We start from the raw sequence: 18,703 nt of genomic DNA on the forward strand, positions 1-18,703 counted from the left end.
CATAGCGATCAGAAATTGTCACATTCATAAAAGCATTAAAATATGAACAAAAATAAGAGCTTGAATGCTTCTTGATTAATATATAGTGACAGAGGCCTCACCTATCAAAATGTCCATATAAAACCCTATCTACACTTGCAAGGTCGTTTCAAGAATTTAGGACTTCTTACTTCTTTCTCATGGATTCTACTCTAATTGCAACCAAAATGGATAATGCCTTTTTCTTAGATATTATCAAAATAGACCATAATGCCCTTTTCTTATCCCCCCGCTCCATCTCTTGTTAATATATTGCAATCCAATGGCAAAACCCCAATATTGTACCTAAAAATAATAAGATGAATTACCCATTCTCCTTATTGTACCTAAAAATAATAAGATGAAATTACCCTTTCTCCTTCCTGTAAAGCCCCAACAACACTTTACAACTGTTCAACCTCCCATAAAGGAACTGAAAGTAGGGTAAATAGACAAAAATAAAAAAAGTTATAATTTAATAAGATGACCAAGGTATGATGTTGTGATAGAGAAAACTGGAAAATGTTTCATTTTAGTCATATATACATATAGTTAAGGATGATATTAGCAAGAAATAGTATTTTAAACAATTTAAGCCACTAACTATTACTTATTACCTTTCCATGATCAACATGACCCATGATGGTTTGAACATGGGTACTTCAATGGTTCTCATTTCAATACCTGTATATATATACACACATATAGTTAAGTTAGTGTAACTGGTTGTGGTTTTTTAAAGTAAGGAAAAGGAAGCAAATAAAAGATGGTGGTGTGACATGCTTATTCACAGGTCCTTTTTGATGATCAACAAAAGTCGCATTGTTATTCACATGACATGGTTGCTCTTTAGGACCAAAAATCAGAAAATGAATTCACAACAACTTTTATCGGTTTTCATCGTCAAGGTTCAACTTTGGTGTTGATTTGATTGGTGGCGAAGGCCTGCAACATACAATGACAATGAATAGAAATAAGAGCTTGCTTTGTTGTAGTTGATGTTAATGCTAAAACACCCTGAAAATGAACGTAACTGGATAAGTGGAAAAAAGAAGGTAAAAGGAAATTTATATGGGTTCATCAGTACCACAAGATAAAGGAAATAAAAGGCTAACATGGTGTTGTATCCATGTTACTTCGCCATCAGTTGACAGTTCTCGAGGTAGCCAGTACAACAACTCATATTTATCATGTTCTTTAATAAAATCATCAGTTTTGATGTCAATCCTTTGACCACAAACTGTTCAATTCCATCTTTAAGAATCCATGTTTCATTAGGTACATACTTTTCTCATGTGTAAGTGAAAGGGGTAATAAAACATCTACATTCCACTTTATATCAGTTTGCAATTGGCTTTATCCTAAGTCTAAAAATCTCCAAGATATTTCTCTAGGAGCTTGACAGGTGCTCGATCCATTAGAGCTACATTTTGGAAACTTTTAGAAATCGCTCATAGGTTCAGAAATAGTTTGTAGATTAACCACATACTTGTATTCAAAGCACCAATGAAATCCATATCAACATTCTATAAAATTAAAAACATGAATCGAGTAGAAATCACCACATTTTGTACCTCTTATGGGAAAACTGTCATTAAACGACCAACCACTCTAGATCTTTCCAATATTGCCATCATCTAAGAGAATAAAACTTCAATTTCCATTCACCTTTTGTACCTCCTAGGAACAATTTCAAACAAATTCGCATCTATGAAACAAAAGTTCCATAGGGATCATAAAATAATAGAATATCAATAACCACAAAAAAGAAACATTGAGTATATGCTTATGATAACCTGATGTTTAGGGCACCAGAAAAGATTTTTCGATACAGTGCAGCAAACACTCAACTTTTGTCTGCTAACCTGCAACAAACACAATAAAGAATCATTATAAGCAACAAATAGTCGTTGATTAAAGGGTGTGCGACAACCCAGTTCTTCGTGAGAGTGAAAGTACAAAGGAGAGAGGAGGAGAATGGTGGAGCAGGTTCGTATTGGGGATGAATGGTTTGTGGTATTGACACTATGTATAATGGAAGGCATGCCAGATCGACAAATATTAGGGTTTGTGAGTGAAAGAGATAGAGAAGAGATATTGAAAGGGTGGATTGAACCATAGTATACTGGAATTGTTCTTGATGACGATGAAGGCAAATGGGCACTATATCCAGAATTTGTGAACAAAGAACGCGAAGATATGGAGAAATTTCGAGAAACGGGAAGGAATTTGTCAAAATAAAAGACGATAGATGTGAAATCTTACCATTATAAGCACCAAAATTTTCAAACTACTGAATATTTCTATATATGTTGCAAGTAGAACCATCTCAAGAACCACCTGTAGCTGGTATTTGTGGTGGCAATTAGTAATTTTTAGAGAATGAGAGAGATACCGACAATGAAAAGGGTAAACTGTGATGGTGCTACAGTGGGTGTTACTAATGGCGGTGAAATAACACAATTCGATATGCTGATCAAATCCCCCGCCGGATCCCTATAAACTATCTCCTTTATCGGCGACTTCTAGTTCATATTGGTGGGGAAGAGAAGGTGGCGGTAGTGATTTTGAGAAGAGAAAAAAAGGGAGATAGATCAAGAGAGAACCATCCATGGCACATCTAAAACATACTAACATCGTGTAGGCACAACGATTCTCTATTTGTTGGAATTCTTTCTGGTGGTGGTGGCAACGTTTCTTTATAAACAGAAGAGAAACAAGAGAAAAAGGACTCAAATCCAATATTTAAAGGAACAAATTGAGAATAAGTCTTCATTTTGACCGATTCAGTTTGATTCACATTAGTTAGGTGCAAATTTTTAAGGGATAAAAGTGAGACTATGTAATCAACGTTTGACTAAATAAGATTCAATGCATAAATTCATTGTACAACTTGCTTTTGAACTTGTACCTCTTAAAATTCAACATTTAAGGCTAAATGCTTATTAAGGTATATATATATATATATATATATATATATATATATATATATATATATATATATATATATATATATTCGGCGGAGGAATAACCATAGATCCACCTCTACTCCATCGCAAAATCAAAGCTGGAACTTTGTGCTCTTAGATCTCCATCTACCCTTTAATCATTTTTCGTGTTCTCGTACCTCTGGCACCAAAATTTTGTATTCTCATACCTCCAACACTAGAATCCTTTTATGCGGTCGTCTTCTTCAACATATACACACATACAATGATTAATACAGACACTTGCAAATCGATGGTGAAAAACTCAGAAAATCGACCTTTAAACTAAACTCAATCAGTGAATGAAATTTTAAAGGTAAACAGAAAACTCAAAAGCTTTGATTGTGTGTTCATTACAAGAAACTCAAACCTAGAAAACTTGAAAGCTTCGATGGTATGTTATCACATTAAACCTACCAAACTCAAAACCTAAAAAAAATACTCGTAAAAGAAAAAATCAAATCTTTCGGGAACCTCCAATATTTGAATGTGTGTTCATCGAAGCTTTTAAGAACCTCCAAACCCAGAAAACTCAAAACATAGAAAATCAAAATCGAAGCCGTCAAGCACCTCCAAATCTTTGATACTTTTAGGTTTCTCTAGAATGGTCTTTATGGATCTTACAACTTCCAAAAGATGAACCTAATGAAGATGAAAGAACCTTATGGCTGATGAAGATGAAAATGACGATGATCAATGCATATGTAAGAGAGAAGAAAGAGAATCAGTGGTGGGGTGGAGTTTGCAGGTACCGTCAGATGGGATTTTATTTTTTCATTTTTTTATTATTATCATTTCAAATAAATAAAAAAATGGAAAAACAAACATTAAAGTCAAAATAGTCATTTCAAATTTATAAAATATCATAACCACAAAAAATATCTCATTTTGGACCATCCAGCAAGTTCAAAAGATTTGGATATTATTCACACTTTTTTGCTAACCATAAAGACCAAATTTGTGGTTTAGTCTCTCTCTCTCTCTCTCTCTCTCTCTCTCTATATATATATATATATATATATATATATATATATATATATATATATATATATATATATATATATATATATATATATATGTGTGTGTGTGGGGGGGGGGGAGCATGGAGGCAGGCTTGTCGAAGAAGAAAAAGGAGGTTTTGGTGGTTTGTCAGAGGTGAAAGACTCGTCGAGGTGATGAAAGGAGTGGTGGAAACCAACAATGGATGTATTTATTACTTAAACATTTATTTAAGTAATTAAAATTTGTAAAAAATCTTCTAAGGGTTGTATATTAGATATAGCAGGGATGACACATGCAACAAAATGAAATCATATGGACAATCCAAGTTAATAAAATAAGTTAGGTACCAAACTCGCAAGTTACTCAAATCCACAAGAACCATTTATGTAATTTACTCTAGTTTTTATTGAAATAAAAAATAGATAAAAATTCACTGTGAATAAACCATTTTAACAAACTTCACTAATTGACTAAACAATGATTAATTACTATACACCTCCTAATTAGTTGGGTACCACCTGGAATTAATCGAAGGTTTTTACATTGTTTTCAATTAAAAAAAAACATTAACATAAATACAAAAAATAAAAAATAAATTTAAAGAGATATGATATTATTTTCAAATTGAATGGACCAAAATAATCCGAATAATCCAAAATTATACCACGAGTATAAAAAAAAAAAAAAACTAGAGTTCTTTTAACAACTCCATAAATCATTTTCTTTTTTGGCCTTTTGCAGTTTTCTAAAATATCTTAATTAAGTTTATTAAATAAAAGTTAAACAACACACCTCAAGAAAGTCTACATTTAATGAGTGTAGTACATGTTTGGTGATTCAAAATTTGAAAAAGCCCTACGAATAAAGCTTTCTTTTTGGCCCGCCCGTCTCTCTTCCTCTGGGCGGAAAACACCAAACCCTCACTCGCTCTTCTTTATAGACCATTGCCGCTCGACATTTGATCGATACTGAATTCCTGGTATTAGATATACACACAAAGGATCTCTAGTCCCTTGACCTATTTCTAGGGTTTTCTCTTTCTCGCTAGGAACTGTAACGATGTCGCTGAGACCTAGCGCCAGAACGGAGGTTCGCCGGAACCGATACAAGGTGGCGGTTGATGCCGAGGAAGGGCGCCGGAGGCGAGAAGACAATATGGTCGAGATCCGTAAGAACCGGAGAGAAGAAAGTTTGCAGAAGAAGAGACGCGAAGTCACTGCTAGCCAGTTCGCCATGCCCGTTCAGTCTGCTTCCGCCGCCGAAAAGAAGGTATATACATTTTGTAATACGGTCATACTGTATGCAATTTTGCTGGATTTACGTTGTAGTTTCGCTACTCTGTTGTGCTGTGTCTGGAATTTTAGGGTTTTCTGTTTGTCTTGCTGTTAGGAACTGTAGCTCAATCGACATTGGTTCGGATGACGTTTGGAATTTGTATTTAGGATATAGTCCACGCCGATAAACATGGCTGAATGACATGGTTTTAGTTGTGTCGGTATAGGATTTCTTTGTAGCATCATTACTTCCTGAGTGTACCCTATGCCCTAGCTCTATACTGATTGCAGATAGAAAATGCTTTTAAGTACTAGTACGAACTCTTGATGTTATGCGCTGAGTTTTACTGTGATTATTCAAATTGCAGTTGGAAAATCTTCCTGCAATGGTTGCTGGAGTTTTCTCTAATGATAACAATATGCAGCTTGAGGCCACTACTCAGTTTCGTAAACTCTTATCAATAGGTAATACCATTATCATTTTTATCTCAATATACTGTTCCTACTTACATTGCTAATTCTATTACATTTTCTTAATCAGAACGCAGCCCTCCAATCGAAGAAGTTATTCAATCTGGTGTTGTCCCTCGCTTTGTTGAGTTTCTTGTGAGGGAGGATTTCCCCCAACTACAGGTGAAATAGAACATTATAAAACAGAAATACAAACAAGAAACTCATATCTGTTGTATAATAATAATAACAATATACACTTCCTGTATTCTATAGTTTGAGGCTGCTTGGGCTTTGACTAATATTGCATCTGGAACATCTGAACACACAAAGGTGGTGATTGATCATGGAGCCGTCCCGATTTTTGTGAAACTTCTTGCATCTCCCAGTGATGATGTTAGGGAGCAGGTATGTTTCTTGTTTTTAATTTTTTTTTTTTTATATTCTATTTCTATCTACTCAATTTCTGATTGTCTGTTACTGTGTACATGGTAGGCTGTATGGGCCCTAGGGAATGTGGCTGGTGATTCCCCTAAATGTCGTGACCTTGTACTTGCACAAGGAGCTTTGATTCCTTTACTTTCCCAATTAAACGCACATGCTAAGCTATCTATGTTGCGAAATGCCACTTGGACACTTTCCAATTTTTGTAGGGGCAAACCACAACCTTCTTTTGATCAGGTTAGTCTCTCAAAACCTTAAACCCTAAACCCTAAAACCATAAACCCTGATCAATAGTTTTGAATTTTTCAGACAAAACCTGCACTTCCAGCTCTACAGCAACTTATTCGTTCAGAAGATGATGAAGTCTTGACAGATGCTTGTTGGGCACTTTCATATCTTTCTGATGGCACCAATGATAAAATCCAAGCTGTTATTGAAGCAAATGTATGTCCAAGATTGGTTGAGCTATTGAAGTGAGTCTGGTATTATTATAATTTTTTTTAATAAAGTTAGAATCTTTTGAATCCTTTTTTATTTTCTAACATTCTGTTATATGCATATATTTTTGTATCTTCAGTCGTGCTTCTCCAACTGTGCTTATTCCTGCTCTTCGTACAGTTGGGAACATTGTTACTGGAGATGATATGCAAACTCAGGTAAGTGTTTATTTTGTAATATGTATATAGATATATATTAAAGAATATTATGATCTGACACTCTGCAATGTGTTTGTACTTTGTAGTATATAATCAATCTTCAAGCATTGCCTTGTCTTCTGAACCTGTTGATTGGTAATCACAAAAAGAGCATTAAGAAGGAAGCTTGTTGGACTATATCAAACATCACTGCTGGCAATAAGGAGCAGATTCAGGTAAAATTTTGTCCAGATTTAAGTGTATATATTATTAATTAGCTGTGCTGTGCATTCTTGACTGGTATTTGTATATTTTTTTTTACAGATAGTGATTGAAGCAAATATCATTGGTCCTCTTGTTCTTTTGCTTCAAACTGCTGAATTTGACATCAAGAAAGAGGCTGCATGGGCCATCTCAAATGCTACTTCTGGTGGAACCCACGACCAAATTAAGTGAGAAAACTTTATCTTTTTTTGTTGTTGAATTTCTTTTTATTCTAGATATTAATATTAATATAAAATGATGAGTGTTTTGCAGGTATTTAGTTAGTGAGGGGTGTATCAAACCTTTGTGTGACCTGCTGATCTGTCCAGACCCACGAATAGTGACAGTGTGTTTAGAGGGGCTTGAGAACATTTTAAAGGTTGGGGAAGCTGAAAAGAATTTGGGGCAATCTGGGGATGTAAATGTTTATGCACAAATGATTGATGATGCTGAAGGGTTGGAGAAAATAGAAAATTTACAGAGTCATGATAACAATGAGATATATGAGAAAGCAGTGAAGCTTCTTGAGACGTATTGGTTGGATGAAGAGGATGATGTTATGCCACCTGGCGAAGCAACCCCTCAGCCTCAGGCTGCTGCTTTCCATTTTGGAGGTGCTGATGTTTCCGTTCCCTCTGGTGGATTTACCTTCAACTGATTCAAGTGCAAGGTATATAAATGCATATATTTGCTCTTATACTTTGGTATTTTTATTCTTATTTTTGTTTGATGTTTCTTTCCATTCTTTCAGGCTCTTTTTTTGACCTGGGTGGTGGTCCAGTATTATTATAGTTTTGACTTTTGAGGGTTTATCTTAGCAGTGATGATTGGTGTCTTGATGAATTATGTAAAGTATTTGACATTGGGATTTATGGATTTAGTCCCGTTTTTGCTTTGTATTTCTTATTTGCCACTTACTTGAGAATTACCAATTCCCGATATGTAGTAGTCAATATTCTACTTTCTGTTGACAGCTTAAAATATTGGAATAATCGGAATGGATTTGACTCACAAATTTGGCTCAATACTTTTTGAATATGAAATTAACAGTGGGTAAGTCCCTATTCTAATCAATAAAAAATAGACCAGGTTTGGCTGGCAATTACTATAACCACGCTGTCTGTATGAACAAACAAACTTTGCAGAACCGTTTCACGTAATCGATCGTGGTGAACTATTTCATCCCCCTCATAAATTTCTGAAGATTTTAAAAGTACTTTATAGAGCTTAGAATAGATATCGGACATTTCAGGATGAGCATCTATTTCTCGTATATCGCTCCACACCGAGAAGATGGATGTGTACCTCCAGCAACAAGATGGAACCATAGGCTTCTATGCTGGACAATCACGGCGAAGGCAAGTACGAATGCTGCTGCCTACGAGACCTATCCAGGGGAATCTTACACTTGTTGCCATGTGAATCGCTAGAAACATGTGAAGTGTATGGCTAACCCAATAACGAAAGTTTCGTAAGGGGACTGGAGCAGGCTACCATGAGACAAAAGATCTTTCTAAAGAGATTCGATTCGGAACTATTATATGTCGAAGATTCAATATTGAAAAATTTTCAGAGGTTTTCCCCTACTCACTACAAAGGAATACACCACAAGATCGAACTGCACTAATGCCTCTCCCGCATCAAGTTATCGCACTTGGTTATTCCTCGTAAAATGAGTTTGGGGAGGGACTTAAAAGTGAATGCGATCCATTCTTTGCTCTCCTCAGCATTCAGAAGGATCGGAAGAAGACCAAATTGCAAAAGGAGAAACCCTCTTCAGAACCCATACCCTAAGTCGATTCTTTTTCTTTTATTTATTCAGAATGAGCCGCTGACACTTGCTTGCGCATGAACATCATGAACATGCGGTAGACTTCTCGGAGGTGCCAGTAAGGCTAAGACGGCTCACCTGGCGAATCTTTCACTCTACCTCCTCTTATTAAGACTATAGAATGTTCCTACGAATTACGACCTTCCCCCGGAATGTGAGCAAATATATCATGTGCCAAACGACTCCGTCGATAAGAGCTCTTGGGAGTCATCAGTTATCCCCGGCGTACCTTTGATCCGTTGAGTGAGAGCCCTCCTCGAAGTAGCTCCCTCTCGCCCCGATTGAGTGGTGGATTCAGAGAAAAGCCTTCTTCTTAGCATTTTCACAAGTGAATGGAATGATTCTTCCCTCGAGGGTGAATTCACTACCTGGATCCTCATCTCTTGAACTCGTTCTGGCAGCTAGTTTTAGCTTTATCGCTGTCTTTATTATGGCTTTGGATTTGGAATTGTAAAATGAACTTCCGCCTAATAACTTGTAATTAGTGTGGCTAACAATACCTATATCATTAATCTTTAATATTATTCTAACTGTGCTACGTTTTTTTATTATTTTATGTTAGACATGCTAGATTTTTGGATAATCACAAAAATAACCACGTGATTTTTGGATTTGTTTGTTGGGTTTCTGATATGTTTTCCAACTTATTTTTCAGTCCATCATTCCAAATATAAATCCATAAAAGGGTCCATTCCTATGTTACCTATAATCATGTGATAAATTTTTGTGATTATCCCGAGATTTTTTAACTTACCGATATTTATGAAACAATATTTTATAGTACTTTTTTTTTCCAATTTATAATACAACTTTTTTTTTTTTTTTTTTTTTTTTTTTTTTTTTTTTTTTTTTTTCGGATTGATCTGCAACTTGGCTAGTACATATAGGGAATTGGTCGTCTTGAATTATAAATTACTGTTTTAGTAAACTCTACGTTTGAATATCAAACCTTAATTCATCTAAACTACAAAACCTTTCTTAGGGGAAAGAGTTGATAACATAAAATTCTCTCTATACAATGAAAGCAACTTAACCCAATTATACACATCAATGTGACCCTTGTGTAAAAATAAATCAGATGAACTATATGTATGTATGTCTGTATGCATGTATGTATGTATGTAGGAATGGGGATCTCCCATGCATCCGGCATGTTGATGGTGGATCAGAAGAGAATCGCCTTGAGGATTAAAAGAAGCAACATTATGAAACACATGGCGACAAGCACTGTAGCACACATCACCATTCCGCCTTGTTTCTGGTTTCTCTCTGCCTGCAAATTTCATACAAACATCACAACTCTAGTACCTCTTGTTTCTTTTTGACTTAATCCACTGAGCTCTATATATAATATGGATGTTTGAGTTTCCTTATTTGCTTGATGCAGTTTATAAGGTGAAATGAAGGATAGAGACAAACCTTTTGTAGCTGTTTAAGTCCTTCATCCACAGATACTGCAACATTTTGAATATTGTAATCTATTCTGTCGATGATTGTTCCCTGCTTGCCAAAAAAAAAAGTCTTGTTAGTATAAACATTGTGCCTTTATATGGCAAAATTTATAACAAAAAAAAAATGGCTTTGACCTGGTCAATTATAAGGACAGAAAGATCCTTCATGATCTGTGCTAGTTCGTTCACTGATGCTGCCACCTGTTTAGGAGAGAGAAAGAGACAGTGTAAGCTAAATGCAAAAATAGCAATGTACTTGAAGGAATAAAAAATAAACACAAATGTCTTGCACCTACTTGTTGAATCTCTCTGTCCCTTTGGGTTGTGAAAGCCTCACTTTTCTTCAATTTGGTCATTTGATGTTTGTTAAAACCCTAGATAAATAATTTTCAAGTCAAGAAAGCCTGTTTAGAGGTAAAGGATTGTAGAATCTGTGAAATTAAAACCCAAGATAATTAGATTAATACAAAAAGGAAAATATTGAACATACCAAATCATCATAACCATCATCCTCGCTTATAGAAGAAGAATGCTTTCCATTTAATTTCATTTCTAGATCAACCCCATCTGAACCCTACATGAAAAAGGCCACATATTATTCAACTGAAGGAATCATATTTTCCATCTACAATGGTCCATTCCATTCCATTCCACCACACAAAACAAACAACTTAATTTTCATTCCTGGATTCCAATAATCAATAATTAAAAGAGAATAATTAGGGCAAACCTCTTTCTGCTGCTCAAGGCGTTTCAGATATGTCGATTGCTTCCTTCGAAGTTCCATTGAAAGACTTTGAAGATCAGTGGCTAAAGATCGCTGCCATAAAACCATAACATACATGGTTGAGTTGATTAAAAATTTAAAATCCACTATGAAAGTTAACTTTATATTATTATATACCTGCACATTTTTCCTGACAGTTGAATCCTCAGCACATCCAGCACCAGATAATTTTCTTAATATCTTCTCTGATTTTTTTAAAAGATCAGTTACTTCATGTGTAAGTGCTTCAATCCTGTGCTGATCTTCCCTACCATCCCCAAATGAGGGCATCAAAGCCTTCACATGAGCTTTTGATAGCTCTGCCATTTTTGACCTTGCAACTTGAATGTTTGCTGCTATTTCTTCAGATACATCAACCCAAGCTGGAGGGAGACCCACCATTGGTGTCCCCACCCTGCAAAAAAGGACAACATAACTTCACTAAAGTGCTGCTTGCTTAATAGAGTAAGCTTTTACTTAATGGGCTTAATGGGAACACGACTTATTCTAATATCTAATATTGGAATTGTAAAGACACAGACAAATATATATATCAAAATAACTCTTTGATTGATTGGAAATATAACTCAAAAACCAATTACATATATATGTGTATATGTCTATGTATGTTGCTGTGTTTTTGTGTGTGTCTCCCTCTTGGTAATACACTGAATATATAGGATTGATAGAATCATTTTAATCCTATAATTAATACACATGAGACCCAACCACTTGTTGGTGTCCCTTACTTTGTTCCAGAAATTGTGTTAGCCTTTTAGGAGTGGAAGACATGGGTGGAGGGAGATGATGACTTAAGATTCCAACAATCACCCCCGAATCTCTAAGTCCTTCTAGAGATTCCCTATCACCGCCAATCTTTAAGTCCTTCTAAAGATGTCTTCAATCCCGATCAAGTCCCGCATTGTCTTGAACTTGGTTCGAGCCAATGGTTTTGTGAGAATGTCTGCCTTTTGTTCTTCACCTGGAATGTACTTCACCTCCACTTGTTCCTTTTCAACACACTTACGAATGAAGTGAAACCTCGTGTGAATGTGTTTGCTTCTTCCGTGAAAAACAGGATTCTTCGTGAGTTCGATAGCTGACTTGTTATCAACTCTTAGGACCACCTTCTCTTGTGCTTTGTTCATGATTTCGCCTAGCAAATCTTGAAGCCATATTGCTTGACATGCAGCCGCAGTTGCAGCCATGAACTCCGCCTCGCAAGATGATAAAGCAACAGTATCTTGCTTTTGAGAACACCATGTTATTGGAGACAACCCATAGTAGAAAATGTGACCGGTTGTGCTTCTTCCGTCATCTGGATCAACATTATGACTACTATCACTGTAACCAATTATTCGATTTTGTCCCATCCTCTCGTACTTGATTCCGTATCCCGTTGTTCCTCGTAAATACCTTAGGATGTGTTTGATTGCAACACCATGTGATTCTTTTGGATCTTGCATGTATCGACTAACAACTCCAACCGCATATGCCATATCGGGTCTTGTCTGCAAGAGATATCTAAGGCATCCTACCAACTTTTGGTATTGTGTCGGGTCGATTTCGGGTTCATCTTCGGCCTTCGACATTTTGGTTCCTGGATCCATGGGAATGTGGGTCGGATTGCAATCGTGTAAACCGGCTTCTTTTAGAATGCGTCTAGCATACGCTTCTTGGTTTTTAGTAATCCCTGATTCTTCTTGTTTGACTTCAATGCCCAGGTAGTAAGTTAATCTTCCAAGATCAGACATCTCGAAGTTCTTGGACATTTCAAATTTGAACCTTTTGATCATGCTCAAATTTGTACCTGTGACAAACAAATCATCAACATAGATTGCTAAAATTAGCAAGTTGGATCCTTCGTTCTTCCGGTACACCGATGGTTCTTTCATGCACTTGTGAAATTTCATTCCTTTCAAAATCCCATCAAGTTTTGTATTCCATGCTCTCGGTGCTTGTCTAAGACCATATAGTGCTTTTGAAAGACGGTACACCTTGTGCTCGTCGCCTTTCCTTATGTAGCCTTCCGGTTGATACACATAGACGGTTTCTCTCAACTCTCCATGTAAGAAAGCCGTCTTGACATCCAAGTGGTGAAGCTCCCATCCATTGGTAGCGGCTAAGGCAATGAGAAACCGTATGGTTTCGATGCGAGCTACCGGAGCAAATACTTCTTGAAAGTCAATACCAGGTTGTTGTACGTACCCTTTAGCAACCAACCTCGCCTTGTGTTTGTTTATGGTGCCATCTGCATTTTTCTTTAGCTTAAACACCCATTTGAGTCCAATGGGCTTCACCCCCATATGTTTGTTTACGAGAGACCAAGTATTGTTCTTGTTGATTGAATTGATCTCTGTATTCATGGCTTTGACCCACTCTGGTTCTTTCTTCGCCTCTTCAACCGATACCGGCTCGTTATTGGTTGCTAGGAGAAGTTCTTCAATTTCATCAACATAAAGTACATAATCTCGTAATCGAATTGGAAGCACCTTTTGTCTTGTGGGTCTTTGGTTTTGAACATTGTTCACGTTGTTGTTGATCGGACTTGGTTGCTCATTTTCTTGTACCTCCACTCCGTCTTCAATCTCGTGATCCGATTCGTTTGGTTCGTTGTTTACTTCGTTTCCTTGGTTGTTGTTTGCCTTATCTTCCGGTAAATCCCATGGTACTATGAATGATCCTGGTTCTTCATTGTCAGGTGTAGCTTCGTTAACCCAATTCCATCCTTTGGTTTCATTAAAAATAACGTCTCGACTTACGATAATTTTTTGTGTAACCGGGTTAAATAACCGATAGGCTTTTGTACCCGGTTCAGAACCAAGATGAACCAATGGTCTTGATCTTGCATCCAATTTTTTCACGTTTACCGGTTCGACTTTTGCATACGCTAAACACCCAAATATGCGTACGTTCTCCAAATTAGGTTTTCTTTTATACAACTTCTCGTACGGAGTTGTATCACCAAGTACTCTTGTGTAAACACGGTTGATCAAGTTTGTGGAATGTTTTACCGCTTCTCCCCATAGATAGTTTGGAACATGCATCGCCTTCATGATACTTCGTGTCATGTCCATAAGTGTTCTGTTTCTTCGTTCCACAATACCGTTTTGTTGTGGTGAATATGGGGCGGTAAGATGGCGTTTGATTCCATTCATATCACAAAAGGAATTAAACTCGAGCGAAGTAAACTCACCTCCTCGATCACTTCGAAACACCTTTAAAGACTTTCCGAGCTCATTCTCCGCCAAAGCTTTAAATTTTTTGAAGTGTAAAAACGCCTCATTTTTCTCTTTTAAGAGAAAAATCCACATATACCGTGAAAAATCGTCAATTAGTGTGAAAATGTATCGATTTTGACCCTTCGTTGACGGTGTTATCGGACCACATAAATCACCGTGAACTAGCTCCAATGGTCGTGTTGCTTTGTACGTCGTCATTAATGGAAATGACTTTCTTGTTTGCTTGCCCACCAAACAAGATTCACACAATTGATTTTCACTGTCAAAATGGGGTAACCCTTTGACTAGACCTTTCTTGGACATCTTTTTCATTGACTCGAAATTGATGTGTCCAAGTCTTGCATGCCAGCGCCACGTGTCTTCACTCAGTCTTGTATGAAGGCAAATAGGTACTCCAATAGGCAACTGTATTTTATAAAGGCGATTTGGAGTTCTTTGTACCTTCATTAATAAGCAGTTGTCGGCATCATGCATCGTCAAATAGTTGTCTTTCATCCGAATATCACACCCGGCTTCTGTTGCTTGTCCGAGACTGAAAATATTATTTTTCAAATCTGGAATGAAATAAATCTCCGTTATCAATCGTTGTTGCCCCGATTTTCCTTGGAAAACAATTGAGTCTTTCCCTTTTATTTCGACACACGAATTATCACCGAATTTGACCTTTCCGGTTATTCCTTCGTCGAGTTCGGAGAAAAATGAACGATTTCCCGTCATGTGATTACTTGCCCCGTTGTCCAAATACCACACATCGTTTTCTTGTGAGTTGTATCGAGACGGTATCACCTTCTCTTCGTTCAAAAATACGGTCTCGTGTAAAAATACTGTTTCACCGGCATCATCGTGTTCAGTAAAATTACTTTCTTGGAATTTTTGGGTTCGGTCCGGACATTTGGATGCGTAATGGCCCGATTTATCGCATCTGTAACAAATAATTTTTGACAGATCTTTTTTCGGGTTACGGTTCGAGTCCGAATTAGAATTGGGCTTGTTTTTGGGCTTATTAGGGTTTTGGGCCGAACTGGGCCGGTTTCCTCTTGGGCCTGACCCACTGGGTCCTGCTGACCCGGATCCTCCACCCGACCCGGATCTGTTCCGATTAACCCCCCCCACCTTCACCCAATTTCGCCCATTTCCCCTTCGACTCTGTCGATCCACCTGAAGAGCCACAGCCACCGCCGCTGCTCGAGCTACCACTCGATCTCGAGGCAAACAACACCTTCGCGCCTCCTTCTCCGCTGTCATCCGCCTCCCTTATTCTTTCCTCGTACGCCTTCAGACGTCCGACTACGTCCTCGAAGCCAACGGATTTCAGATCGAGCACCTGCTCGAGGGATGCCACCAGATGGATGAATCGCCTGGGAACAACCTTCAGAAGCTTCTTCACAAGCTTCGACTCGTCAATTGTTTCACCAAGTGAGGCAGATTTCGAAGCCAAACCGGAGAGTTTTCCGGCGAACGAGTCAATTGACTCTGTCTCGATCATTCTCAACCGATCGAAATCGGTGTTTAATGTTTGCAGTCTCGCCTCCTTTACCCTATCAGCTCCGACGTATCGAGCTTTAATCGATTCCCATAGGGTTTTTGATTCATCGACATCTCCTATTTGCATGATTAGGGCTTCGGGGATTGCCTGATACAATAGCCCCATTGCCAGGTTATTCTTTTCATCATTTTTTTCTTCTCCTGGATCGATTATGGTCCAGGCTTTATGAATTCTGAGTACGACTTTCATACGCAGGGACCATACGGTGTAATTTGTGGAATTCAACATCGGGCAAGCCACAGTGGTTGTTCCGACCTCCTTGAGTTTCACCGGAGCCGGACCAGCATCACCACCTTCTCCTTCTTTGTCTGACATCTCTTTTACTGGTGTCCTTCTTGATCACCAGGTATGAATTCAAGCCCCTGTTCTTGAGCTCTGATACCAATTCTAATATTGGAATTGTAAAGACACAGACAAATATATATATCAAAATAACTCTTTGATTGATTGGAAATATAACTCAAAAACCAATTACATATATATGTGTATATGTCTATGTATGTTGCTGTGTTTTTGTGTGTGTCTCCCTCTTGGTAATACACTGAATATATAGGATTGATAGAATCATTTTAATCCTATAATTAATACACATGAGACCCAACCACTTGTTGGTGTCCCTTACTTTGTTCCAGAATTTATGTTAGCCTTTTAGGAGTGGAAGACATGGGTGGAGGGAGATGATGACTTAAGATTCCAACATAATATGCAGGCTTTTTTTACATAAAAATAAAGACAAACTACACAAATGGGGTTTACAAGCACACGAGAGTAACAATTTTGAAGGTAATAAGCAAAAATGTATACATCTGATGTGCAAGCACAAGAAAGACAATTTTGTTCCGAAATTTGAAGCTCAAAATATAAGCCATAGCTTGGATATTTCATATTTCATAAAGTATCAGAAAAGCAAATGAGGCGCGAATGACATACGAGGAAGTTCCAGGATCCTCTGTGCTAAGAGGAGCGTAAGAACGATTTTGCTTAAGCAGAGAACCGTCAGCCATTTCAATCACCGAACCATCGTCGGAGCTAGAGGAAACCGCAGGACGACCTGACGGAACCCTAATGCTCTTCAATGCGTCTCTATACCTCCTAAAAAGAAATGTCCTATTCCTTGTCGCCATTGAAGGAAAAAAGCCTCCCTGAAAATGATGAGTAGTTAGTTCAATGCATACGAAAAAACTGTCCTCAAATCCCACGATTCCAATAAGCATCACAGTCGATGAACAACAATATAAGGTTGAATTGTGATGATCTTATTAGTGATCAGAGAACAAAATTCCTTGGTACGTAAGTGATTGTTGAAAAAATCAAAAGGTGGTGAGGAGCGAATAGTGGTGATATTATGAAGAATTTGTCTTAAATTATGTTTTACATAAGATACTTCGGTTGTAAGGAAACGCACACCTCGTCATAAACTCATTTGCTGTTTCATTATGTTTTGTTATAAAAATCGATACAAAACATAACTGCTCCCTCTGTCCCAGTATTATTGTCCACGGACCAAAAAAACATACGTATTAAGAAAAACATTAATTACTATTAACTTTATTTAATAAAATGATAGTTTTGTCCTTACTCTGCATTTAATGTTCGATTAAATGTTTAGTTGGTTAAGTAATAATGAGGGAGTATTTTGGTAAAAATGTTATTTATTTTTAGAATTGACTATTATTTTCGGACAAACCAAAAAGGAAAGATGGACTATAATTTTGGGACGGAGGGAGTAACATTTAATGATCATCATATTTTTTATTTTATCTATCCATTTAAAACCAATTTAAAAATAATAGATTTTAATTTTTATATTTGTATCATAATTTTCTATTTTTAATTAAAATTTAAAATATAAAAATATAAAAAACTTGTTTTTTAGTGTTTAAGTGAACCATAAGAGAAAATAACATGAACCTTTTATATATATATATATATATATATATATATATATATATATATATATATATATATATATATATATATATATATATATATATATATATATATATATATATATATATATATATATATATATATATATATATATATATATATATATATTGGAGGAATTAGGGTTTATGTTGGAGATCTGGATACCCTTTGGATTATATGAACACTTTCCGAACTGATATTTCTACTCTTTGCTTGTGTTACAAGAAATTCAGCCTAGGATAATCCAAGAAGACACTTACGAATCTAGGCACATAAATCATAAGTCAGAGGCTCTGCCCCTTGGACTCCGCTAGGGGCGCTGTCCCTTTGTAAACCCCGGACCCCGACTTGTCATCGAACCGACTTCTAATTCGATCTTATACATGCATGCACTCCGCACAAACCCATACATATATTAGAGTACAATTTATAAAGCCCCTTAGGTCACATGTTAGTTCCAATTACATAAAATTACATGGTGACACTAAAATCACCAACATAATATATTGTGACAATGTGGGCATTAAAACAGATATACAAATACACATATCTACTTTCGGGCACATAATATACTCTGACAGTGTGGGAGGTGATTGAATAGTAAAGTTAAAAACAATATGAACGAATGGAAAGGTTAAGAACATTACAAATTATAGAAGCAATTAACAAATATAGTATCTTTGCTTCGTTCGTAATACCCCGAAAGAAATAAACTTTTTTTTTTCCTAGATCTACAATGAATGAACCAAAAAGGTAAGAACTTGAAGACTTATAAAGGTCTAAGGGGCGCTCAAATCGGTTGGGATGATGCTTGTTTGCTGATCTATAGCTCGATAACTCTTCTTCCTTTCTTCAAAATGCCCA

The 18,703-nt window shown here is 36.7% G+C and overlaps 2 protein-coding genes across 2 annotated transcripts; one reads left to right on the forward strand and one right to left on the reverse strand.

The window, feature by feature from the left end:
• Positions 1–4,838: 4,838 nt before the first annotated feature.
• On the forward strand, positions 4,839–8,099 carry LOC145114948 (importin subunit alpha-1a-like). The gene is made up of 11 exons (XM_079051079.1): positions 4,839–5,276; positions 5,650–5,746; positions 5,823–5,914; positions 6,008–6,139; positions 6,227–6,412; positions 6,485–6,648; positions 6,753–6,831; positions 6,918–7,046; positions 7,135–7,262; positions 7,348–7,744; positions 7,826–8,099. The coding sequence occupies exons 1-10, from the start codon at positions 5,067–5,069 to the stop codon at positions 7,730–7,732; spliced, it is 1,602 nt and encodes a 533-aa protein (XP_078907205.1). The 5' UTR covers positions 4,839–5,066; the 3' UTR covers positions 7,733–7,744; positions 7,826–8,099.
• A 1,724-nt stretch (positions 8,100–9,823) lies between these two features.
• Positions 9,824–11,579, reverse strand: LOC145117635 (syntaxin-43-like). The gene is made up of 7 exons (XM_079053932.1): positions 11,261–11,579; positions 11,087–11,176; positions 10,847–10,930; positions 10,653–10,730; positions 10,492–10,557; positions 10,325–10,405; positions 9,824–10,178 (listed from the first exon to the last, which is right to left on the reverse strand). The coding sequence occupies exons 1-7, from the start codon at positions 11,522–11,524 to the stop codon at positions 10,071–10,073; spliced, it is 771 nt and encodes a 256-aa protein (XP_078910058.1). The 5' UTR covers positions 11,525–11,579; the 3' UTR covers positions 9,824–10,070.
• Between the last annotated feature and the right edge of the window lie 7,124 nt (positions 11,580–18,703).

This window comes from Lactuca virosa, chromosome 5, assembly GCF_052849685.1.
Source record: "Lactuca virosa cultivar CGN04683 chromosome 5, Lactuca_virosa_CGN04683_v6, whole genome shotgun sequence".
NCBI classification, from domain to species: Eukaryota; Viridiplantae; Streptophyta; class Magnoliopsida; order Asterales; family Asteraceae; genus Lactuca; species Lactuca virosa.

What these genes read in the sequence shown, in the direction of transcription:
- LOC145114948 (XM_079051079.1), top strand. Translation starts at nt 5,067, where the DNA reads ATGTCGCTGAGACCTAGCGCCAGAACGGAGGTTCGCCGGAACCGATAC. An exon ending in TCGTAAACTCTTATCAATAG is followed by an intron (nt 5,747 to 5,822) that starts GTAATACCATTA and finishes TTTCTTAATCAG; the next exon opens with AACGCAGCCCTCCAATCGAA. An exon ending in GAGATGATATGCAAACTCAG is followed by an intron (nt 6,832 to 6,917) that starts GTAAGTGTTTAT and finishes TGTACTTTGTAG; the next exon opens with TATATAATCAATCTTCAAGC.
- LOC145117635 (XM_079053932.1), bottom strand. Translation starts at nt 11,524, where the DNA reads ATGGTGGGTCTCCCTCCAGCTTGGGTTGATGTATCTGAAGAAATAGCA. An exon ending in CTGTCAGGAAAAATGTGCAG is followed by an intron (nt 11,177 to 11,260) that starts GTATATAATAAT and finishes GTTTTATGGCAG; the next exon opens with CGATCTTTAGCCACTGATCT. An exon ending in ATGATGGTTATGATGATTTG is followed by an intron (nt 10,731 to 10,846) that starts GTATGTTCAATA and finishes TTATTTATCTAG; the next exon opens with GGTTTTAACAAACATCAAAT.